The sequence below is a fragment of the Rhinolophus sinicus genome, chromosome 2, assembly GCF_057876585.1.
Source record: "Rhinolophus sinicus isolate RSI-liver-muscle chromosome 2, RSI-T2T, whole genome shotgun sequence".
NCBI classification, from domain to species: Eukaryota; Metazoa; Chordata; class Mammalia; order Chiroptera; family Rhinolophidae; genus Rhinolophus; species Rhinolophus sinicus.
In genome coordinates, this window is record NC_142502.1 from 166329295 (window position 1) to 166354593 (window position 25299).

Consider the following 25299-nt stretch of genomic DNA (forward strand, 5'->3'; position numbering starts at 1 on the left):
ATAAACGCCACAGCTGTAAGTTTACTTGGACATCATTTCCAGCTTGTCCTCTGCTGCCTTCCCACAACTTCTATAACAGTGGCAATTAATGAAAGGCCATAGAGTAGGTTCCTGCAAAGCCACCAACCACAACAAGAGCATTATAAATAATTATCAAGTGAGCATCTTCGACATGGAAAAGATAAAGTCGCTGCAGCAGAGAGACATCACAATTAAGCCTGCCCTAAGAAAATGGGGCTCTCTGGGTACATTCACTAGCGTGGTAAGAGGGTGTAAATGCCTGAGCTCACACTTGGATAATCGTGTGTATGTGTGTGCGACCCTGTGTGTTTTATCTTGGCCAGACCTCTCTTCTTTAGTAGTTGGAAAGCTTAGTGCCAAATGTATCACCCAAAGGATGTAATTTGTTGTTGTATCCTCAAAGGTCTAATGTCTTACTGTCTTAATTTGTAAACCACCTTAAGACCTTTAGAAAAGTAAACAAACAAACAAAGAGTTCATGACTGGTGCTGAAGGAAAAACAACTCCACACCGTTAGTTCAATAACAAGTTGGGACTCCACCTACTAGTCATCAAGAATTCCTCAGTCCCTTAAGTCACAGGGTTTGGAGCAAATCCAAATGGGATTTTTTGCTTTTTTAAATTCTTTATATTGCATTCCTACAGACTTCCTGTTCAAACCATTGTGAGGCACTTTTATTATTCAGTTACACACTTCCACCCTTACTTTGAGGGCTTAGGATTTCCTTCCCCACAGAATTCCTGAGGACGTTTGGAGATCACCTGGAGCAGTAAATAGGTGGTATCCTTCACTGCCATAGCACTCACAGACTGAAAATGCAACATGTTTGTTAAATTAAACTCCTTCCTGACTAGTCTACATACATGTTGAAGACCCAACTCTGGATTTCCTAAGACTACAGAAGTCTGTTTTATTATAACCAACTATTCGTATCATCATCTGAAGTGCGTCTGCGATTTATAATTGTTTATCACTTGTTTACAAGCAGCTGATCACCATAGTGTCTCAACTGCTCAGTGAACTAGATCCAGGGTGGTAAGAAGGTTATAAGCAGCCACCCACGAGGAAAATTCTTACACGCTGATGAAGGGTTGGTGAATGAAAGATGACACCTTTATGACAAACCGGCAAAGGAGAAAAGTCCTCACAAATAAAAAATCCCTTTAAATAGTTGCCAAAATAAATATAGCTGAAGCTAACCCATCATAGCAAAATTGAAAAAAAATAAATTCTAAGAATTATTCAGGGTAGGGGGAGAGAGAGAGAACATGGGATCTGGTTAACTAGTTTTGAGCTTCCTTCTTCAATGATATGACTTGTCACTGGGATTCTCTCAACAGGTATTGTCATTTGTTTTGGTTTCCCCAATGCAAACCAAACAGTTCAGATGGAAACGTTTTTGTATAGTATCTTGGATAACCTTGAGTCTAGATTTAGTCAACAAATGCTCATTGAGTTCTTCCTGTGTGCCAAGCGCTAGAATAACACACAATCCTGGCACTCGAGTGGATCACAATGAGGCAGGAGACAGAAATGTGAACTCTAACACAGTGTGAAAAGTGCTATAACAAGGGAAGGAGAAAGTGCTATTTGTGGGCACAGCGGGGTAGGGGGTGGCATTATTTTTTCCTGGGCAGGGCAGGAAGGCTTTACAAAGGAAGCTGCATAAAACGGTAAGGTTTGAAGGATGAGAACACATTTTGAAGGATGTTAAGATAACTTTGGGACTCTGAAAGCCGACACCACACCCATTTTCCAGTTGCTGGCTTTGTCCCCACACCTTTGGTTGCAATAGATACTAGGAAGCATGTGTCGAAAACACCTCCTAATTTTCTGAGTTCTGAACGAGTCTCTAAGACAAACTTGGAATAAAGTTGGAAAACCTAAACCTCGAGGAGAATAAGCAGGTACTGAATTTAGGAGTCTAATTTCCCCTCACCTGGGGGCTTTTAGTAATATGCAAATTACTGAGGCACTCAAGGGAAATAAAATGTTTATTACACTAAGAGTATTTTTTTAAAGTAAAGTTGGAATCATTATGCATATGAAATACATCCCTTCTAAAGAAAAAAAAGTTCACTGTTCCTTCCTTACTACTGTGTTTCCCCGAAAATAAGACCTAGCCGGACCATCAGCTCTAATGTGTCTTTTGAAGCAAAAATTAATGTAAGACCTGGTATTACATTATATATTATTATATATCATATCATATTACAAAGTCCCGGTCTTACATTATTTTAAAATAAGACCGGGTCTTATATTAATTTTTGCTCCAAATGATGCATTAGAGCTGATGGTCCAGCTGGGTCTTATTTTCGGGGAAACACGGTAGTAGTCATCCCCTATGTTTTCTCCCTCATTGTAGTATCTAATACCTTCTACTTTTCCATTCTCTCAAGAAATAGTATTGCCCAAGCATTCTGACTCAGGGGCATATGCTTACATATTCACACACAGTTTAAAAAATATAATACATGGACTATTTTCAGTGCCAACCATAGATGTAATTATGTATTTCTTTTGGACATGTTTTATGTTATTAAAGTATGTAAATACTTTATCTCCCTCCAGTTTTCCAGAACTCTATTGGCAGTCTTTTTCCTTTCTGTCTCCAAACCATCGACTACAATTTCCTGAATTGATAGTTAATAAACGTGGTTCTGAGAGCTCACCTTTTCCCAAAATAGTCTTTGAAAATAATTTAATCTCCTTCCAAACAAACAAACAAACCAACAAACAAAAAACACCTCTGGCTTCTTTTATTTGGCTTATTTCCCTAGAGAGGTATTCCATTTCTTACCCCAAATTTCTGCTATCACATCTAAAATTTCTACACAAGGCCAGAAATTATGTTTAGTGATAACCTACTATGAAATCATCCCACAATGCCTTCAAGATAATAAAACTTTTGTCCCAATCACCAAAAAATAAGTCAGTAATTTTCCTAAACTCCATTTGCCGACATACAGATATCCCAATTAACTAGGCAGTTTAAAATCCAAAGCACTATAATTAGAATTGTTTTTTTTCCAATGAGATAAAACAATGCACAATCTTTAGTTATCAAGAAGTCATTTTCAGAGGGATCTACACAGAATTCGCTTCAAGCAGGCAAGTTGTTTTCAGCACATCCATAAAACAATGCAAAGTATTCTGTGTTGAGCCCTCAGCAACTGAACACATGCACGTACACACACGCACACACTCTACGTCCAAAGGCACAAAGTGAACTATATCTTGAAAGGAGGAATTATCATAGCTTCCTGTCTCTTAAAGTCACATCTGCAACTGCACTAGGGGCCGGCCTGCTGATGGTACAGATATATTGGACCCTCCTGGGCTCATCTCTGCAGGCCAGCAAATCTACCACAACCTTGCCCAGACCCTTGTTTTATGAAGTATTATCACTTTCTGATCCATAGTATCATATCCCCGCCCCCCATGCCGTGTCAAATAAATTTCATGTGCTGGCAAATGCTCCCCCCTACACCCCCACCCCAAAACATTTCTACAAAACTCCTCTTCTGCCAGCCTGTTAGGGCAGACACCATTATTGTAAAGAGTCCTCACAAGGATTTGATGCTTGGCACCAACGTCTCTTAAAATTTGGTTTCCTGATAGTTGGAGAGCTGTGTGCAACCGTGCTGGGAAGAATGTGAAGGCAAACGGAAAGACTACGGGAAAACAAGCCTTTCCAATGGTTTTCAGGGCACTGGAGAGCCAGCCCACACTGGGTCGTGGCAGGCATTCACCAGGAAGGTGGGCCAAACCACAGCCAAAGGCATAGGCATGGGCGGTACCAAATGGACCTCGTAGCACAGATTCTGACAGCAGCGAACATCCCTGAACCCTCTAGCAGCTTCCAACAGAGAAAGGTTCGGCCCTAGGCATTCAGGGTATCATTACTACTCCCACAGTTTAAAAGTTCTTCAGCTACTATGCATCAACCAAGCAGGAAGAGGACCAAAGAAAGACCTATTGATATACCAAAGGAGAGTAAAGCAAACCTATTTAGGCAAAAGCTCCGGTTAGTAAATGAAAACCCACTCTTCAAGGGCTGGTTCAGTCGCCACCACCGTGAGCTATCCAGAAATCTACCCTGGAAGAGAGAGGATAAGATCCGGAACAGGATTTAACTTCTGATATTATCGTTAAAAAAGAAAAGAAAGACAGATCAAGCCACAGCACTCCACTAGAAGGGTTTTCTGTGAAACAAGATGAAACTGTCTACCCAGTTATTAGTAAACTTACAGTGGTTTTACAGATTGGAGCAAAAACAATAAAAATCTTTGGGAGCACAAAGGAGAATATTACAGAAAACTAAAAAGTTAGAGAAGTTCATATTGCGAGGGATTGGCAGCTTAGGTAATTGAATTGAAAGTGAGAATCATGGAAGAGATCTCCATAATAATTAGCCGCTGAGTTTTCTCATGCAGCATACTCCCAAATGGAGTATTTAGAATTCAGCAGACTGTTTAGCGAATAAATGCCCAACTGGAATTAACTAGCACCTCATTTTGGAAGGCTGCTCTTGGCAAAAATGTAATATCCACAAGGCAAAGCAATTTGATTGCTGGTGTACACTGTGGCCTGTGCTGAGTGCCACATTCTTTAGAATCACACTTATTACATCAAATTTCAGAGCCAGAGGTCTACACCACCTAACTTCACTCAATGCCCTGCCATTGGACAACATGCAAAAGGAAGGGTGAAGTTTCTCGACCCCCAGAGACAACTTTCCAAGCTTCACAGTTGGCCTGTACTTGATACATATTTAGTGAAGATCTGCTGTCTCAAATGCACGCAAAACAGCTTCCTGGTCCCGTGGCTCGGCCACACACGGAGGGTAAGGGAACTGGTGTGGAGGGCAGCATGTCCCTCTGTAGAGACTAATCATTTCATCCTCCCAACGAGGCGCCCAGATGCCACATTCTGCCAGTGCCTCTCCTTCCATGTGCTGTGACTGTTATGTTTCTTTAAATTCAGTCTGCTCCTTAAGGAGACTCCCTGGCAAGTGAAAACAGCAGCAAAGGTAAAAGAATGTTGAGAATTTGGCTGCTGCCTGCAGTATTAGGAAGAACAGCAATTACTCAACTCTCCTAGTGTCAGAGGCAGAAATGAGCATGTGAATTTCAACAAGTTTGGGCCTGTCTGCTCAAGCTTCTCCCTTAGCCTATCTGTCACCTACCTACCTCACAGTCGTAATAATTAATGAAGTAAATGAGAAAATGGAGAAAGAGTGAAAGCAGCAGGCCAGCACAGACAGAAAAGAGAAGCATAAATTCTACCTTGAATCCAGATTAGGCCACAGTTAATAAGGCTTAAACATTGCCAGCGCTGAAAAGATGTCACTTACTTCCTGATAACAATGTTTTGCTGTCTCCACCACCACACTAAACATAACCATGGGAGGAGAACTCTAGATCTTCTCCTCCCTAGTCCTTCTGTCTACAACGCTTGGCAAAGAATCATGTAGACACTACCACTTTTTCCTCCCCTAGCTCTGCAAACACAAAGTAATACTTGACTCCTGCTCAGCAGTCCTTTGTAACAAAAACATAGACCTTATGACCACAGAAGGGCCTTACGATACCTGGTTCAGTTCCCCTGCCTTCAGGTAGGTAACTACTTAATTCCCTTTGGACAAATTAAGGCAGTCAAGCCAAGGGAAGTTGAGAAGGTTTTATTTAAGTGACTGAGCTAGCTACCAAAGGATGAAGGGAGGTCGGGAAGCCATGGCTATGTTCCCTCCTTTATCAAGCCATTCTCATGTACAAGAATTTTGTGATATTTTACCTTTCTGAGAAACCTTCAATCTTTCCTGCAACATGCTAGGATACACACAAACCTATTCATTATTTTGATTAAAATATGGAAATTTATTTGGCCTTTCATTTTTATGTCATAGCGGTAATAAATTTTCCTTAAATTTGTCTGCAATGTGAGAACTTCAGTGGTTCTGAAAAAGACACAGCATACCCAGTCTTTCTGTAACCACTTAATCCCTCTACTTCGGCTTTCAGAGATAAAACTGTCTACAATCTACCCCTTTTTCCTCACTCAGAATGTAAATGCAGATGCCTTTAAAAAAGCAAAGCTCCAAACTATGGAAAGTGCAAAACAATATGAAGGTTTTCAAGATCTACTTTTGACAAGATCTACTTCTTCCCCTGCAGAATTATAAACACACCCTCTAAGGGGACCAAGCCCACACATCCTGTATGGATGGTTTCTCACACATTACTGGGCTGACGTGGTCCCATCACATTCTTAATAAATACTAAAAGTCTAGTTCAGGTCAAACTTCCTCAAGGTAGCTTTGCCTTATTTTGGCAGGTCTTCTGAAGTCTTAAAAAAGAGGTATCACAACTCTCCCATATTGAGATGCCTTTTGTTTTATCACAGCTGTGAAGCGTTTTGCTGTGGCCTTTGGATAAGAAGCTAAATAAGTTACCTCTTGTAGACCAGGGCTTTGCAGGCTCAGATTTCATTCTGCCCTGCCAGAAATTCCTTTCTGTTTTGAATCTGAGATGTTTGTTTATGGTTTTTGTTTTGAAATGCTAAATAAGACAGGCACAGTCTCTAGTTACAGCCTACAGTATATCTTTTTTTTCCTTTCTTTCTTTTTTTTTTTTTTTTTACCTTGCTATAGCCAGAATGGCTGGTTACTAAGGATTTGGCTAACATTTCTAAAGAGTAGACTCTTCAAATTATCTTCTCAGGAACCTGAAATGTAAAATGAAGACACCTTAAAATTAACAGTTAATTTCCATTCTTAAATGTTCCCAAGACAAATGTTCTCAGGCTATTTCAAATTAGGGTGTTACTTTTCGATTTGACGAACATATACTTAAATAAAACCCTGAAATTTGGAAGTTTATCTCATCTTGCTTGTGGGTTTCATGTTTGAATACCAGCACTCTTGATGAAAGAAGCACTATAATGATAGATACTAAAAGAGTTTCAAAGAGGTGGGGGAATCAGTTTCCCCTGTGTGATAATAAGGTTTGGTTGTTAAGAAGAAAATGTCAACTATTGACTCCAAGAATTGTATCTTCATCAAGTTCTTTCTCCTCGTCCTATAACAGCCAATATAAAGCGTCTGCCTTGTGAGTTTTCAGTCCCTATTTACTGGATAAAAGTGATACTTCCAAACATCAAGGAAGAGTTACAGTTGTCTTCTTAAAGTGAGACCACACCTACATTAGGAACTAAAGAGGAAAGAACATCAGGTATTTTAATTCTAGGAGTCCTTTTCTAGCTTTCCACTGTGGCACAAGGACTCTCCAGAGAAACTGCAATGCGAATCCACAGTAAAGTTGCAGTATTCGTCCACATGAACGATGGATGGTCCGCATGGGATCAAGGAAAGCAACACAGATGGACTCTGGGCCACATACCATCTCCTACTCAGTCCCAAGCCTGCCCTTGTCTTTGAGCCGGCTGGGCCTGCTGCTACTTCCGTCTGTAACCCGTGATCCCAACCTGGCCTTGGCAATGCTCCCGGGGTCTCCAATATCTCCAGTGATGTCTGGAAACACACAGAATACTTCTAACAATAAAAGGAAATTTAATTCACTTTCATGAAACCATACACCATCAATATTAAGATGTCACCTTTTTAAAACTATTAATTTGAAATAGCTCTCTGGAAGTAAGGAGTCAAATCACAAAATCAAGCAAATGTCCACATTCTGCTGAAACACCAAAGGGGTTGGGAATTACAGCCATCACTGGATCAGATCAACAAATGCTTTCTTGATCCAGAAACCCCAGACTAACAGCCCTTGTTCTAAGTACTTCACAGACCCATTCCCTCCAACAAACATCTGAGACCAAAATTCCTCCTGCTCAGTCCCGTCAAAGAGTTACGTGTGGAGAAGGTGTATGTCCACAAACTAGATTTTTAAAAAAATGTTATACAAACAGAAAGCTAACAAAATGAGAAAGGATGGAAAATCGAATGGAAATTAGAATTAAGGTTAATTATCTTTTTAAAATCTCTTTGGTACCAGGAATACCAGACATTATATACACACATTCATATCTATATAACCATGTATATTACTATATGTATTAATTCTCTCCAATCTTCACTATATGTACTTGATAGAAAGCGATCACTCTTCCATTTTCACAAGACAGGCAACTGCAGCCCCAAACAACGAAGCAAGCTGGTTGTTCAGTTACATAATAATAACTGAACTGAGATTTGAACACAGGTTTGTCTAGCCCCAAGGCCTATTGTCTATTTTCTAAAACATCCTGCACTGAGGAGTGAAAGGAAAAGGGAGGGAAAGGATACCCTCAGGCTTACTTGGTGCTACACCCTCCACTAAATCCTTCTTCAATAGTCCGAGTCAGAGTTAGGGCCTCTCTGAGCTCCTGAACCACTCAGCACTTCCTTATCTCAGGGCTTAGCAGCTGTAACTGTCTTAGACTGATTAACTGTCTTAGCTAACTACCATTAGACCATGGCCTCTGTGAAGGCAGGACCCCTATCTTCTTTATTTTGATTGAAAAATAATTATAATAGCAGGTAACATTAGCAGGTCTGATTACCTGTCACACTCCGTGACACATGCTTTACAGGCACTAGTTTTGTTACTTAAAAGTGTGATCCCGGCATTGATTACCACCTAGGAGTTTATTAAAAATGCAGAATCTCAGGCCCACACCAGACCTACTGAATCAGAACCTGCATGTTTTAAAAGATCTCCAGGTGATTTGTGTGCATATTTAAAATTTCAGAAGCAGGTTTTTTTCCCCTCATTTCATACTGGCCACAAACATAGGTGATACCGATTACTATTAACAAATAGAAAAACTGAGGCTTAGAGAAGCAGTATCACTACCATACAGCACAAAACCCAGATCCATAGCACCTGCTCTGCAAATACCTGTGGGCGGATGGATGGCAGGGAAGCAGGCAGGGCTGGAAAGAAAACAGATGAATGGACTGGTTAAATGTCTGACCTCCTGTTTTGCACAGTTTGTACCAACTACAGCAGCAGATGGGACTGGGGCCCCACACAGGTGAGCTGCAGCAAGACTAGCTGTGACCTTAGCCCACGCCAGGTCAAATGCGGTGGTGATCACCAGTGTGCACATTTCAGGAACTGGGAGCAAAATCTTCTTACAGAATATAATGTGAAGGAAAACATACATTATTGATTATGGCGAGTTTAGGTGCCTCCCCCCCTTCCCCAAATGAACTATTGGCCCACAGATAAATGGTTAAATTTACGATTCTTATGACCTGATGCAGAACATTTCAGATCCCTCCATTTTTTTACCCAAAATATACAAATTTGATAGAAATTATTTAGACACAGAGTAACAAATGGGCATCTCAAGAGGAAAGGGAGCAAATGACTTCAGAAGGCTTTAAATAAGTTTATTTCAATGCATTTATGATGTTGGGGGTATGAGGAGAGGAGAGGGAACCTGAACTCAGCAATAACTCACTCCCTTTCTAAGAGCCCAAACTCCTTAACCACTGATGATCAATTACTCAGGTAGATGAGGATTAAGCAGAGCAAGGGAATGAGCCCATATTGAGTTATTTTCCTTATACTGATTAATAGCTTTGTTGTCATTAAGTGTTCACATGTGCCAGTCATTTTTCTAAGTGCTTCAAAGGGATTCATTCACCGTGTCCTTAGAGCACCCTATTATTAAACCCACTACACAGATGAGAAAACTGAGATGCACAGCGATGCAGAGTCCAGATTAGACCCCAGAAACCAAGTTTCTAACCATTACACTCTTCTATCAAGGGATAAAATATTTCTCACGGGGAATTCATCAGGGTAGAAGGAGGAATTGAGATCTGTTCATTTTGTAACAGAAGAAAACGGGATCTTATTTATTTTTTCATGTGGGCCCAAAATGAATACTTATCAGTGTTTACCTTGAAGGCATTCCTAAAGTCAAGTATTCAACCTCCTCTGTCCATAAGACAGAGAAGGTTTTCCATGATTTGACCAGGCTAATTGGCCAGGAAGAGCAGCAGAGAGTGGGTGAAGTTGGGAGATGCTGCTAAAGGGACACCTTTCAGTTCACTGTCCACGCTCATCTGCCTGGGGGAACACGCTAGAACAAAGAAAAAATCACTCTCAAAAGGCAACTTGCCATTTTTGAACCACAGCTAGTAAAGTGTTAAGAATGCAGCCTCATTCTTAGATGTGGGGAAACACTCTGATGTGTGTGGCACAGGCTCTAAGAAGAATGGGTAGGGTTCTCACCCCCACCAAAAAGAGCTCTTATTCATCCTTTAAATCTAGTTTGAATTCTCCTTTTCAGCTTTGTCACCAGAGCCTGGAAAGAGAGTTTCAGATCCTGTGATTCCTAGGACAAATTTTCCCCACATAGTTCACTCACCAACTAATCATATAGAGACTCGCGAAATCACTTCTATTTGGCTTGAGTGTACATTATGATGTGGATTTTTTAAGGTCTTGCTGCCTTATTCTTGATCTTGACTAAGAGTGTAGAGTGCGGAACTGGTGGTCTGAGAGGTCCCCAGGCTCTCCAGCTGCTCCCCAGCCCGAAAGAAGGCCTTGTACAGAGTAGAAGATCAATAAATGAGTAATTGATTTCTATGCAAAGTCTAATCAGATCTTTGAAAATACAGCTTTGGAGAATTCGACCTCTGAGAAGGAAGGTTTTTAGTTTGTTATTCATGCATACTTGGCTAGTCCACTGTTTCTTCTTCAAATAATTAATTGAGCTTTACTAGGGCGTCTCCGAAATCCTGATACTGCATGTGCCATATGGAACACAGTGTTACAGGAACCTGATTCACCAACATAGTTATGTTCCCCTCACTTTATCACCTCTCTGATGTTATTTACATGCTAAGGCGGCACTGCCATCTCTCATGTCAGTGCCATAGCCTGAAAGATGTTAAACACACCCACATTTTTCAGGAATTTCACAATTAATGTCTGGAATGTGTTTTGGATTATTCTTCAAAGGATGACATAGTTGCCCTAAGATGAATTCAATATTTTTCCCTTCTCCCATGTGTCATTCTTTAGTCCTCCCACTCCACTATCTTTTTAGGGTCATCTGTTTTATCTATTTCCCCCAACTCCATAATGCCTGCCCCCTGCATGCCCAAGCTGTTCCCTTGCTTGTCTAGATCACCGCATCTTAACACGTTGCGTACGGTGGGGTTTAAATCCTTCATGAAGATTCTCGTGATCCGTACGCAACGTGTTAATCAAGCCCCACAGAACACAGAAACCCGCACAAAATCATTAAATAGCTCCTACAGTTGGATAGAACGCCCATAGTTTAAGGATTATTCAGACAGTTTCCTTCATAAATTAACCTGTCTGTTCACAACTGCACTGCCAACATTCTGCTTGTAAGACTCTCCTTGTCACTGTTAAATATGTGTGAATGGTAGCAAATATCTCCAGACTTGCTATTTTTGCCTTGCTGGTCCTATGCAATTCATTTGCCCTTCGCCAAGTGTTTCATGTGACTGGACTCCTCAATAACAGTGAGGATTCTGTAAGCTTCATAGTCAAAGTGAAGGTCACAAAGTCCTGTCATTTGTATATGTGCAGTGAATGGTCTCTCCGTGCTTTGTCAATACTTACTTTTAGGAGGAACTTATTATTTCCTTGTTTACTTGCATTAGTTTCTCTTCCCATACGCTATAAATGTAACTTTATAGGCTCTCTGCTTGCCCCTCTTTCTCTCTCTGGCATGAAAAAGCTCACTCTACCTAAAGACTTTTAGGTAAAAAAATGAAACACATTATTGAACAACCATCTTGCAGTGATTAGAAGAGAAACTGTAACCTTCTGATGACAACAGTATTACAAAACCAGTGTGTTCTGTGCTGTGAAGTACCCAGCACATATCCTTGGTTCTTCTACTCACAGTCCCATGAAAAGTGAGTGAAAGTTTAAAATACCTGGGGGAAATAAAAGGAGGATTGTGTCTTGAAAGAGGCAGTTTTTAGAAGGTAGTGGTGAAAACACGCAAGTTAAGTTCCATGAAGATGAAGCCACTGAGTAAACAGTCACTGGAAAGAAAATTGGTGCTGCTCTGCCTTAACGACCAGCGGGATCTAATACAAGGAAACTCTCAGAGCAAAGCCACTCAATAGTGTCCATCAGGTCCCAAATCACTCTGTCCTCACAAACTGTCAAACTCCAGCTATCATCTACACTTTTATTAGAGAAAGCTAATCATACTCTCCACACCTCGCCCACCCCTTATAGAAGCACAATGTACAACTATTACACATTAGGAGGAAAAATGGTCATCACCCCCTTATCTCAAAATATAATCCTCACTGCCCAATCCAAACATTCTTCCTAGAAAATCCCACTTCAGTTGTTTTTCAACACTCTGTCTTTGATCTCCCAAAGAGGTCTCCTATCCAGTCTTATTTCTCAGGAGTTCAGAATCCAAACTTGTTTCTCTGGCTTCTAGGTGACTTACCTGGAGGCAGGCAGCCAAGCCAAGAAAAAGGCCATTTAGGATGTTGCAAAAGGCACAGGAAGACTCACCAAATGAATGGAAATAGGACAGGGACTTGTGACCTCTGAGGGAACAGAAAGCACTTAAGACTGGGAGAAAGCAGAGAAAACCTTAGGTATCTCTGGCTATATGTCATTTTTTAAAAAGCACTTAGCCAAAATTTTTTTAAAAAAGAAATAAGAAAGCCAGGATTTAGTAACAATCTGAATGATGCGGAAAAAAAGTTCAAATATACGTGTCACATGATTCACAAGACCCAACACTTCACATTACTTAACTTTTCAGAAAATATTTTTTCTTCAGTATTCTTTCTATGGAGAGGATTGTTCATCCATTTATCCAACGTACGTTTATTGAGAGCCTACTTTGGGCTGGCGTGCCTTACAAATCTGAGCCACAAGTTGGAAGGGGTCTATTTCTGCCCTGATTTCTCTAACTCACTTTGTGAACTTCAGTTAAAACCATGATTTCCTCCTCCTCCACCACCACCACCACCACCACAGTCAGTAACGGAATTAACACAAATAAAAATTACTTCAAATTGGCAAATAGAGCAATGTAATTTGTATTTAAATTATATCACCGAAAGCAGGTAGATTAGTCATAATATTTCTATACTATGCAATATGTTTTCTCAGTGGAGCCAATTAAATAAGTTTTTCTAAAAAGATTTCATTAACAGATACAACCAGTAGGGGTCATTTTAGTGCAAAAATTGCAGCAAAAGAGACTTCAACTTGTATAAAATACATCAATTTCTATTCACGTTAGTTAGGATAATCATGTTTCACAGCATGAAGCTCCAAATAAAAATGGAAACTGAGGTAAACACTGGCCATCGAGAAATTTCTTGCAATAGAAAAACAAAAGAGAAAATCAGCACCTTCTAGGTAATCACTGACATGTAAAGACTCCTCTAATTCTTAAAAAGGAAGAATAAAGGTTACTCACTTAAGCTGTTTTTCATAAATCTTGTAGTGAAGTGAAAATACTGGAAAATTCAGACACACTATTGAGAATATCTGTCTAAATCCAACCATTATATTATGCCAGGTAACACTGTCTTACTTTGGTTTCATGGATTCAGAATGCAATTAGACTGCTGCTTTTAGAATTCTAAAATAAAATAAAATAAAATAAAATATAAAATGCTCTGAGCACACAATTTTGGTAGCTGAAAACAGGCCTGCTAAGTGAAAAGTGTTGCTGGAAACATGAATTCAGATATAATCGTGGCAACAAATACTTCCAAGCATTTTTAAGGCTAATACCAAGTGCATGGGGTGTTATCAGAAGAAAGGAAGCTAGGAGGGATCGCATCATTTCAGAGAAATGAAAGGCTCACCAACCAACTGCCAAAACATCTCTATACTGTGACACGGGGCTATTGCTGCCAGAACACTTGATTACTGTGACTGTTTCCTGGGTCCACATTTCCTCCACCAGAAATATATCACAAAGAAACAGAACAAGGGTTCAAGTCTTTAGAACCTCCAAAAGTCCTTCTCAGAGCACAGCACTTTCCACTGCATTTAACCTTGTTTCAGGTTGCTTGTTCTTTTTAGATTTATGGGAGGCTGGCTTAAGTAAATTGTATACTCCAAGCGGCACGGTTCAAAGCTGCATCTTTTAGTCCAAGTCACTCAGAATTACTGAAGTCAAACACATGAAATTGTAGCAGAATTTATCTCCTGGGTATTTTTCCTGCCGTGAAAAATACGCGTTATAAAATGGGCTTTGTATGTCCGGCCAATGAGCTCTTCTAACCCGGTGTCCTAAGGTGCAGCAGCAGTACAGGTCCCTTCTCTCTGAGAAGAGTTCTCGTCACTCATTACTGCCCACTAGCTTCCAAACCAGAAAGGCCTCCCTGATTTTCCAGGACTGTCCAAAACTCTAGAAACTACAGGTATAAATACGTATGTACTTAGGTGTATCTAAAGAAAATCGCAGAATGGAAGCCTTTTAAAATAGACCCATTTTACTCTTGAAGCTGCTACTCTCTTCGCAGAATCCCAGCACAATAAACACATACTTAAGGATGCTTCAGAATAAACCCTTCCTTCCCTGTTAAGAGACGCTAGCTGTGAGTAGTAAGGAAGGGAAGGGGGCAGAGGGCACCTGTCCCTCTTCTAGCCTCTACTCAGAGGTAAGGCTGCTGTTCCACTGCTCACTACGTACACCAGGAAGCCCCGGAACGCATCACCACCCCAACGTCAGCCCAAACAGGGATCCCACTTTTTCACTGGTGCTCACGAGTCTTGTCTGTTAGCCAGATGAAAACAACTCACTGCCTCTGTCTAGACCCCAAAGCAGGGGTCTAGACCCCAAAGCAGATGCGGCAGTCGGAGGCCGAGGCAGGCGGGCGGCTTTAAGGCCAACACCCTCCCCCAGTGGTTCTCCAACGAGGGGAGGCTCCACTAATCTAATCTCTCTCTCCCTCCATCAGTCTCGACACCGCGGTGCACAATGCTTAGTGGAGAAACCAGCAGAACAATCCTCGCTGTCAAACAAACAAAAAAGAAGGAACCGGCAACGCGATTGGAAACAGGCGGATACCTGATCTTAAAAAGCAGCCACTAATAATAGAAACAACTTTTCACTCCCAGGTGCAAGCCCCCTCCCCCCTCCATTCAGGAGAGAAAGCCTTTGACCGTTTTCAATAGGCAAATAAATGAGTAACCACCGTATGTAACTTCCCCTGGGCTGACATATTCCGGAGCTGAAACTGATTTATATGCGAAGGAGGAGGAAGGGGGTGAAGAGCGCAAGGAAAAAATAATAAAAGAGTCACAGGGAGTGGGAGCTGCAGACACGTCTCCTCCGCCAACAGGGAATTTCGCGGACGGTGTGCAGCACTTGGTTCCACACTGCGCTAGTGTGGGGTGGGTGGCAGGGGTCGGACTCCCCAAGGGGCTCGCGACAGCCTTCGCAGTGCCCTGCCCGCGGCGCCCGCACCTCGGGAAGCAGGGCCGGGCCACCCCACCCCACTCACCCCAAGCCCGAATGGGCACACGTGTGCCAGTCTGTGCGCGGCCAGCGAGTGATCTCCCCACTCGCCAGCCCCCACCCACAAAATCCAACCTCGCCCGGGCCGGCCAAGCTTGGGGAGTGGGGGGCGCAGGCCGTGAGCGGCAATGAAGGGACGCGGAGCTCCCTTGCGGGGGCGACGACCGCCCCTTCTCCCGGGGAGCCCTCTCTCCTTGGGATAGTCTCCGCCAAACTTTGTTCGGCGCAGCTAGCGCGGAGGGGGTGGCGCGGGCCAGGTGGGAGGGGGCCCGCGGCGGGCGGCCGTACCTTCGCAGACGCCCACTTCATATTCGGTGATGGAGTCGCCATTGAGCGGGGGGCGGATGACACAGCGCAGCCCCCGGTCGCAAGCTCCGTGGAGCCCGTAGGCGCCGCCGCAGCTCTCGTTCCTCTGGCGGGCGCACATGTAGCAGCAGCTGCAGACGCCCTGCACGATGCTCCCGGGGCAGCTCCTGGGCTCTTCGCACTTGGACTCGTCGCAGGGCAGGCAGACCAGCGCCCGGGTGCCGGAGCGCGCCAGCAACAGCAGCAGCCCCAGCAGCGAGACCAGGAGGTGCCCGCAGCCGGCCAGCCCCCTGCCCCCCGCCACCAAGTACATCCTCCTGCGCCGCCGCCTCCTCCTCGCAGCCGGGCTGGGAGCGGAGCGGGCGCCCTCCCCTGTGCGGGGCACACGCACCGCCGCCGCCGCACCCGCAGCCCGCGGTCCTCGCCGCCCCCCTCGGGGCCCCCGGGGCGCGCCTCCCCTCGCGGGGCGAGGCCCCCGCCCCCCGTGCGGGCCGCGCCGACCCCGAGCCCACTAGCGTTGGCGCCAGCGGTGGCTTCCCTTCCTCCTCCTCCTCCCGGGAGGGAGGGAAAAAAAGAAAAAAAGTTTCCTCCCGGCAGCTCCGGTTTAACCCAAACTTCTGGCGGCGGCGGCGCTCGGCTCCAGCCCTGGCTGGCGGCGCCTCCTTCCTCTCCTCCTCCGCGGCGCTGGCGGCGGCGGCGCAGCCTCCGGGCCGGTCCCCGCCTCCGGAGCAGTCGAGTGGGCGCGGTGGCACAGCAGAAAGTCCGCGGTGTCCGCTCCGCGCGCCCCGCTCGCCTCACTCCTGCGCGGCTCCTCCGGGCGCTTGTTTATGGCTGGAGCCTCCGCCGCTTGGGCTGCGCCCTCCCCCATCCTACCTCATCCCCCCAGCCCTCACCCCCCCCGCGCCGCGCGCCGCTCATTGGCTGCCCCCCCACCCCTCCCGGTCCGGCCGGCCCCCTCCCCCTCCTCCCGCCTCCCTCCCGGGCGGCCGGGCCCTTCCTCCCTCCCTCGCGTGCCTCCTCCTCCTCCCCTTCCTCCGCCTCCTCCCGGAGCCCCGCGCACCGAGCCGGCGCTGCGGCGGAGCCTTTGCGTGCCTCTCTCCGCGGGCGTGCTGCGGTTCGGGGTTTGGGGCGCACCCGGGGAGCCGCTAGAGCGCAGCGTCCCGAGCGCCCGCTAGTACCGTGGCCACCGTGGCCGGCCTGGGAGCCCCGAAGGCGAGACCTCTCGGGTCAGTTTTAAGTTCAGAGAGTGGCGGGGACCCCCGAAGCTCGGGGCCGAGGGGATTGCTGCAGGCTGGGCTGGGGCATCCGCCGGATCGAACCCCGGGAAAGGGAAGCATGCATGGAACCTCCGCAAACTGGATGAGAATCCATCTTCCACTCGAGCTGGGAATAGACTTTGTAGAAGATATTATGTAATGGAGTCTCGGGAAGCTCGAGACGCCTCCAGCGAAGCTGCTGGTGAATTAATTAAGTGCTTTAAACGGTGTAGGTAAATATTCCGTGGGGGGTGGGGAGCACTGTTGGCGCTGCTGTAGCTTGAGTTGAATTTTAACTGTCCACATCCTGAATGTTTTGTCGCTGTGCTGTCTGTGCCGAGGTGCTATATTATGGGAGGGGGAAAAGGGGGGAAGGGAAAGTAACAGAGCTGAATTTTTCTCCCATGAGTATGTCTGAATACTGGATTATCACAAGTCTTGACATGACTAGACCCGTATATCTCGTGCATCATTTTAATGCCGTCTGACATTGCCCTTTTTTCCCCAAGCTCATGGACAAAAGTGGTGGGTTTTAATTTTTTCATTTATTGTGACTGTTATAGTAAAGGACATGTATGGTTAATATTCTTTGTGATAAACCAGGTCTTTAAAAAAAAAAAAAGAAAACAAAAGAAGTGATGCAAAATGCATCATATGGCAATTGTTTCTCTAATGTGGTTGTAGGTACTCGCAATGATCTATCTGCTCTGTAGTGGCCCACCATTCACAGGATGTGTACCAGAATCAATAAAATTAGTGAATTAACAAAAAGTGAGTTGGGTTAGTGTGGGGAAAAAACAATCAGGTCCTGTGGCAGGTGTGAGGTGGGAATGGCCAGTCGACCTTCTGATCCAAAATGGTCCGACTGCAGAAAGGTGGCAGCCAAGTGGATCCTGAAAATCATGACTAATGAACCAAAAATTAATAACATGGCAGTGTGAGGAGAAAGGAAACAAAGATGCCTTTGAAATCCTCTGTTTGCGGAACAAATTTATACGTATTATAAATATTTTGGTTTAACTACTCTAATCCTGAACGGAAAAGCCAAAGTTACCAGTGGAATATTCCCCAGTCACTGGCATCAGAAATCTAAACATTTCTCCAATCACAGTTCTTTGTCCTGAGGAGGGAGAGGAGTTTATTAAACGGTCACTGATTATCAGAGGGTAATAGAGATGTTCAAGAGTGGAAAAGGGGGAGTGAGCAGCCTATCTTCTAGAAGGTAAGTCCTTCTAGAGCTGTTAGGATGACTCGTTTCCCGAGATGTTGTACAGACAATTCCTGCAATTGTGTAGGTCAGGTTAGATGATCGCCAAAGGACCCCATACCCTAAGGTTCTAAAGTATTACGTGGTAAAATCATTTAAAATATGTTGGATATTCTATTAGGAAAATTCAAGAAAAATAAGACACACAACATTGTTAAAGATGATTGTTTCTCCAACCCCAACTAGGCAGCAGCACTTCACTGGGATTTGCCAACAAACTGTCATCATTGTGGTGTGATAAAAGGCCCTTTGCACTCTTGCAGAAGAGGTTATCTATATTTCCATTCAAATGCAAGTATAAAGACATTAACATGTAGGACTCAAACAGGGAAAACCAAGATCAGGTGATGGAAGAAAATGCAGAAGTGAGAAAGCCACTTTCATTTGGAAAAAAAGTAATAATCATTGTCAGGGTCTTGCTTTTTGTTTGTTTAGTTTATTTTTTAAGGCAACATATTAAGGGTTAGGGAAAGCTAGAGATTGAACACAGGCCGGGGGCAATATGGAGATCACTATCCATCCTTCCTGAGATTCCAGAGGTAGAACCACCTGGAGGATAGATAACAGCTGACTTCTTGTTGGAATTCAAGCCATACTTAGAAAGGACTAGAGAGTCTAAAGATTTAAGATGGATGTATCAGCTCAGAAAATTAAAAGTTACAAGTGGTCCTTTGTCATTGAATTAATAGAGAGGCAAAGGAGAAAACAAGAATAGTTAGTTGAAGCCTGTAACCAATGGCAAATAAGAAATCTGCCAGGGCCTGGGAGCTTTTCAGAAACCAGAGTATGAACCAGGAGCTCAGTTACAAAATAGCTGTGTCTTCCTGGGATAGTACTACAAGGTGGCCAGAAGCCAAGGGGATGGGATTGATGTTCAAACACAGAAGGATTCCCTCATCTTTAGAGACCAGACTAAGGATACAGAAGAGAAGTTGGGTGGGCCCAACATGGTGACACTTGGGGGTCAAGGGAGAAAGTGGGCTGGGAGAGATTACACAGACCCTGAAAGGCATGTACAAATGTAAGAGTGTCACACATGGAACATGGTTTACTGCCTCTTCCTCTAGGAAAGATCTTGAACTTATTCCCTTATCTATTGCACAGCATTTTGTAAGTGCCTCTGTTTGTAGCATTTATCACGTTGTGTTATAAATCTTTCTCTAAATAGCTCTGAACTCGATTACATTGACAGCTCATTGGAGGAGTCATGATATATAAGAATCCATGCATGCATGAGTTGTAAAAGGGAGAGGGAAGAATTACAGACCACAGGTATTTTGAACATCCTTGTTTGTGGCCCTCCTCTTTTGGTTTTAGTAAATACCTCTAAAATAAGCCCTTGAAAGGATGGTTGGGGCAGGAAGGAGTCTTCCAAACTGGAAAACAAAGCAAAACAACAATCCCACAGGTGGGAAAGGAAAGGGAATTAGAATATGCTTCTGATGGAGGTCTGGAAGAAGAGACAGTCTGCCCTCTATTGGCCGTTGGGGGGGGTTGGATGGGAGGGGTTTTGCTACATTGTTGAAAATGTCTGAACAGCAAAGTGCCCAGCTGGGGCCTAGCAGAAAGTGAAAATGAGTGGGCAGTATTCAGAACTCTAGTGTTAGAGCCCTCCTCCTGGATACAGTGTCTAGTCAGCCTCTCCACTCTAGTGACACTCTGGGATGTGTATGCTCTTTGTTTTCTCTTCTTGAAAAGAAAAAAATATCTAGAAGTTGCCTTTTGCATCTGATATACACACTCTTAGGAGAGTTGCACAAGAGTAAAAGTCTCATTATTTTATAATTATGTTGCATGCATACTAGAAAGATCTAGGAAGAGAGCAGGGAATTTCTCTAGCTCCTTTCATTCTCATCCCCCCATCTCTCTGGTCTCCTCAGCTCTAATCACTTAAACATGGGTTCTCACTTCATCTAGGCTTGGACCATTTCAGTGATGTAGGGAGACACCTAATTTGGGGGCTCAGCCATCTCATCTTGAGCTGTGGATCTGGTACTTGGGCTGTGTTAGAAGCACCTACTGCCTCATTTTACTAAGGAAGTCCTGTTTTATCTACCTTGCCTGTGTATGGCAGCTGCTCCAGAACTACTAGAAGAGTAGTAAGTCAGATTGCTTTGGCTGTTCTGGGTCTCTTGCATTCCATATCAATTTTAGGATCAGCTTGTCAATTTCTATGAAAAGTCAGCCAGTATTTTGATAGGGATTCCATGTAATCTGTAGGTGAGTTTGAGTAGTATTGCCATTTTAACAATATTAAGCTTTCCAATCCATGATCATTTTCTTTCCATTTATTAAGGTTTGGTCTAGATATTTTCTTTACCTCCCCCACCATCTCCTCTCTCCCTCTCTTCTCCCTCTCTTCCCCTCCCCTCACAAGTTTGAAAAAAGGTGTTTATCCTTTCTGAATCTGTTCCCTCCTTTGTAAAATGTGTAAAATAGAGACAACAATACCAACCACATGGGGTATTGTGTGGTTAAAATGGTTGTTCCCCTTTTCTATTGTTACTTTTAGAGTTCTTTTAATTGAGTGTCTCCTCAAGTTTTATGCCTGAGCTGGAATCCCTGCTATGTGGTATCTCAACACCTATTACTATGCAACATCTGCCTAGCCAGGTATTTGGGTTTGGGTTTTTCTGTTTTTTTTTTCTTTTTTTTTTTTTCCTTTTTACGATCTTCCTGTTGATCTCACTTTGGCAATCTGTCTAGTCTTCAGGTTGTAGCCTTTGTGAACATTCCAGTCTAAGACTTATTTTAACAGGGATTAATTAAAATAATAATAATAATAGCAGCTAAACTTTATAGAGTTTCTTACCAATAAACACTTCACATGGGTTATTTTAATCTGCAGAATAGCCCTATAAGGCCAAAGTCTTATATTATCTCCAGTGCCTTGTATTATCTCCATTTTGTAGTTGAGAAATCTGAGCCCCAGAAGGTTGGGTGACTTGCAAGGACTCAGAGCGATGAGGGTGACGATCAGGTTTAAAAACCAGTCCTGTTCTGCCTTAAGAACCTGTGTATTTCACAGCCTCATGCACTAAGTTTGGTAATGGTGAATTGCTTTTCTTCTCGATCTTGTTGCTTTCTGTGGACCTAATTTAAAATTGTTAACATCTGTGACCATATCGTGCCTTCTTTACTAACTTTCCTATGAAAAGTTAAAATAGTGATTAACACTTTCTCAAAATGGAAATAGTGCCAATGTTTTCTTAATTACTGAATAACAAATATTTATGTAGAGTTTACTATGTGCATATACTAATTACCTAGGTATATTACCACATCTAATCCTTACTCTCACATGATGAGGTAGGTACATCATTACCTGCATTTTAGAGGGGGCGAACCAAAGGCACAGAAAGATTAAATAGTATGCCCAATGTCACTGTTATTTGGAAGGAGAAATTGGGATTCAAACCCAGGAAGTATGGCTCCAGAATCCACATTATGTGATGCTACTCCTAATGTATTATATATCCTTTACAAATTCATGCTCATTAGGGGGGAAATTAGAAAAATACAAACAAGTTTAAAAAAAGAAAATAAAAATGATCACCCCAAATCCCACCCTTGAGATATTAACCACTAATGACTTTTGTTGTACATTCTTTAAAGCTTATTGTCCCCTAGATAGTATAAAATATAAAATGGAATATACATCCTAGTTTATAATTGCTTTTTCACTTATCCATATAAATGGCATATTTATCTTTAGGATCAATAATTTCATCCTTTATACCACTGAATATTCTGTTGAGGGAGTATACCATATTGTATTTATTAATGCCATATTAATACACCGTTAGCATGTTTTTGTTTGTTTTATATTTTCACTATTATAAACAAAGCTGCAATGCATTACCATTTAGCCAAAGTTTTAAACACTTGTTCAATGATTTTTTTTTTTTTTTTTTTGGTAAATTTCTAAAGTGGAATTGTTAGTTGTGTGTCAAAAAGTCTGCCTATTTTTTTTTTTTACATGCATTGCCAGATTGCCTTCCAGAAGGATTTATCTGCACACATTCCCTCAAACACTTCTCCCTAGTAAGAACGCCCTTCAGATAGAGAATCATGTTCCTGTTGCTTGAAAAGCACCTTACATTGTAAAGCTTTCTTTTTTTTTTTTTTGTAACTTTTAGAAATTGTGTTCGTATTCATTATTTCATTAGATTCTTAAAAATATTCAACATTTGGAGGTTTTAGCTATGACTCCTCAAATATTTTAACCTTACAAATTACCAAATCATGTAACCTGGCAAATTGTATGCAGTATGATTTTAAGGAAAAGTGTTATGTCCTCAATTAAAAATATCCCCTCGAGGAAGTAGTGCTTTTATAAAACTGTAACTAATAAAAGGGAATAAGTGATTGAGTCTGCTCAAAAGGTGAAGCTATTTTAGTTGCTATTCTGTGCTTGCAGGCACTCTTCTGGACTGCTGGGAAAAGCAAGTGTGAAAAATTGAGAAGAGAGGACCCAATCTTGCATTAAGCAAGAAGGAGAAATTTCCACTTACTACAGTGCTACCCACCCCTCTATCTCCTCTGTCTACCCAGCTTTCTGTTCTACTGCATGGTTTTAATAGTCTGAAGATTCACAGATCTAACTTGCAGACACTTTCGCCCTAATTTCCGTGGCATCTATGTTAAGAAATACAATTACATTTATTTTAAAAATGATGGTATTATTCAAAACATTTTTATAATGTTTATTTTGGAATTGCCTTGTGTAGTTGCATGAGAAAATAGCCTCCTTATTTAATCACCATATCTGACTGAATGTATTAACTCAAGTAGATTATATTCTTCATTCACCAGACTTGACTCGAACTTACTTTTTATAATCTCTTTCAAATTGATCCTCAAAGGACAGAGATATGGTAATGTTCATTAGAATTCTGATGTTTTTATATTCCTATCCTGTATTTCACACAGCTTCTTTGTAATTGAAGTGAGAATTCATTACCTACTTTCTGGGAGGAAATGGTAGTGACCACCAATATCTATGTTCCTTCTGTTCATTCTGGACACACAACTAGATGACACTTACCAGCTTCCTTGCAGTTGGATGGTGCCATGGAATGTGGATGAAAGTGATGGAGACCTTGTATAAGCTGTCTTCTAAAACCTGTCCACAATCCTGCACATTTTTTTATTGTCTCTCTGCTGGCCGGCTGCAGAGCATACCACAGAGGACTCTGAGGCCCTAGAAAAATTTTGAATCATGAGATAGATAGACCCTAGATTCCTGAATAACTGCACAACACATTCACAAACACACGCCTCACTGAATCTCAGTGAGATTTGAGTGAGGAATGAATCTTTACTAGGATAAATCACTGAGCTTTGGAGCTTGTTTGTTATAGCAGTTAGCCTATCCTAACCTACTATTTTAACTTAAACAGAAATCACATTAACTCTGTCGTCAGACCCTAGCTATTATATGTTCTCAGACAAAATGCAATTTTGCCATGCACTGATAACTAAACTGCATTTGTTTGTTGTGTATGTCATGAATGTGTAATGATTAGGTTACCAATCCTGGCATTTAAAATATTTTCAATTTTATAACATTCCAGGAAAACCTTAGCATTTTGTTAATAATGATTAGTGACAATTAAAACCAGAAATATCAAAACTTTCCGCTTACTCAAATGAGAGCTTAGCCATCTACATTATAGTATCCAGTGAGGTTTATTCCCTGAACCTCCCCTCTCTCAGACCGTCTGTGCCCGTGACTTTATAGTGGGTTACCAGGGTGCACTCACAGGAGAATGAGGCTCTTCAAACCCTAATTTTTCCCCCTTTTTTCCTAGTCCTTCAGAATATATTACTTCCTCTCCAAGCCTCTTCTGTAATGCTGCCCACGTGTGCCCTGCTTTGAGGCCTTCCTCACCGCTATCACCCTCATTTCATCAATGTCCATAGGTTTATTACGGATTTTAAATCAGTACCTCCTTCTATTTGTCATTTGAACTTAAAGAATCAACAGTTTCAATATAGTGTCATAGAAGTTTACATGAGGAAATTGGAGAAAAGTTTCACAAAATCTTTTCATGATATTAGATTCTAAGGTCATCATATCCATCATTTTATCATTACATTTCTTTGCTAGCTTGATGCATCCTGTTGATCTTATTGGCTACATTGGTGGTTCTTCATCAGCTTTCTCAAGCTCAAACTAAAGCTTATGCAACAAATCAGGTTCGTTAACCAAATGCTAGTTGCCAGTAGACTGACAGTGTAAATGACTACTAGCCTGAGATTAGCAAGAAAACGGGAAGATTGATCTCATCTGGCATGAAACCACGCAGGAAGGGAATATAGGAAAGATATGCTAAGAGTGTCTCCATCAGCAGTTGACTATTGCCAAGGATCATGTCATGTTTCCTATTTAGATTTGCCAGGGAGCAGAGCTAACCAGCAATGCCAATCGCAGGTGTTTGAAGCAGACGTCTATTCTATTTTTTCCCTTGACAAATTATTGCCTAAATTGGGAACGTCCTCAGCAACGGTGAGGCATTGCGCTGTAAGGTGCTCCAATGGAAAGAACATGACGTTGGGAATCAGATTGACCCTGGATCAGATTCTGACTATGTTCATGGCTGTCTGTGTGACTTTGAATGAGTTCTAAGCATTTCACTTTTCTCATCAGTCGTTCAGGAAGTTAGCACCTGGAGGATTCTGAGCATATAATAGATCCTTAAGAAGTCTTCTAACATTTTAATGATGGGATTTTTATTTTAAACCTGTAATAGGTCCAGATATTCACTAAATGTTTGGTACTTTCAAAGCATGTGAGATGGGGTCTAGCTGGTCTTGATTCTGGAACATAGTAGGACTTCTAGCCTGTGTGACCAAGAAAGTCACCATGATGCTTACACTCCCTAGCAGTCTATACTTCTCCTAAAGTGTCACTTTTCACGTCCGTCTCTCCACTT

At 42.5% G+C, this 25299-nt stretch overlaps 1 protein-coding gene and 1 long non-coding RNA gene across 4 annotated transcripts in view; one reads left to right on the forward strand and one right to left on the reverse strand.

Annotated features, from left to right (window-relative positions):
• The window catches only part of CRIM1 (cysteine rich transmembrane BMP regulator 1), a 185419-nt gene extending 169088 nt beyond the window's left edge, over window positions 1-16331 (reverse strand). The window contains exon 1 of one of the 3 annotated variants that reach the window (XM_019741906.3): window positions 15821-16331. In XM_019741906.3, the coding sequence (XP_019597465.1) occupies window positions 15821-16151 (331 nt within the window). In that variant the 5' untranslated portion in view covers window positions 16152-16331. The remainder of the gene's footprint in view (window positions 1-15820) is intronic. The other 2 variants (XM_019741916.3, XM_074331893.2) reach the window with 2 other exon arrangements.
• A 495-nt stretch (window positions 16332-16826) lies between these two features.
• Window positions 16827-23996, forward strand: LOC109452559 (uncharacterized). Its single transcript, XR_012496302.2, has 4 exons — window positions 16827-19633; window positions 20874-20974; window positions 21274-21413; window positions 22782-23996. It is a non-coding gene; the product is annotated as an uncharacterized LOC109452559 (long non-coding RNA).
• The last annotated feature ends 1303 nt before the right edge of the window (window positions 23997-25299 follow it).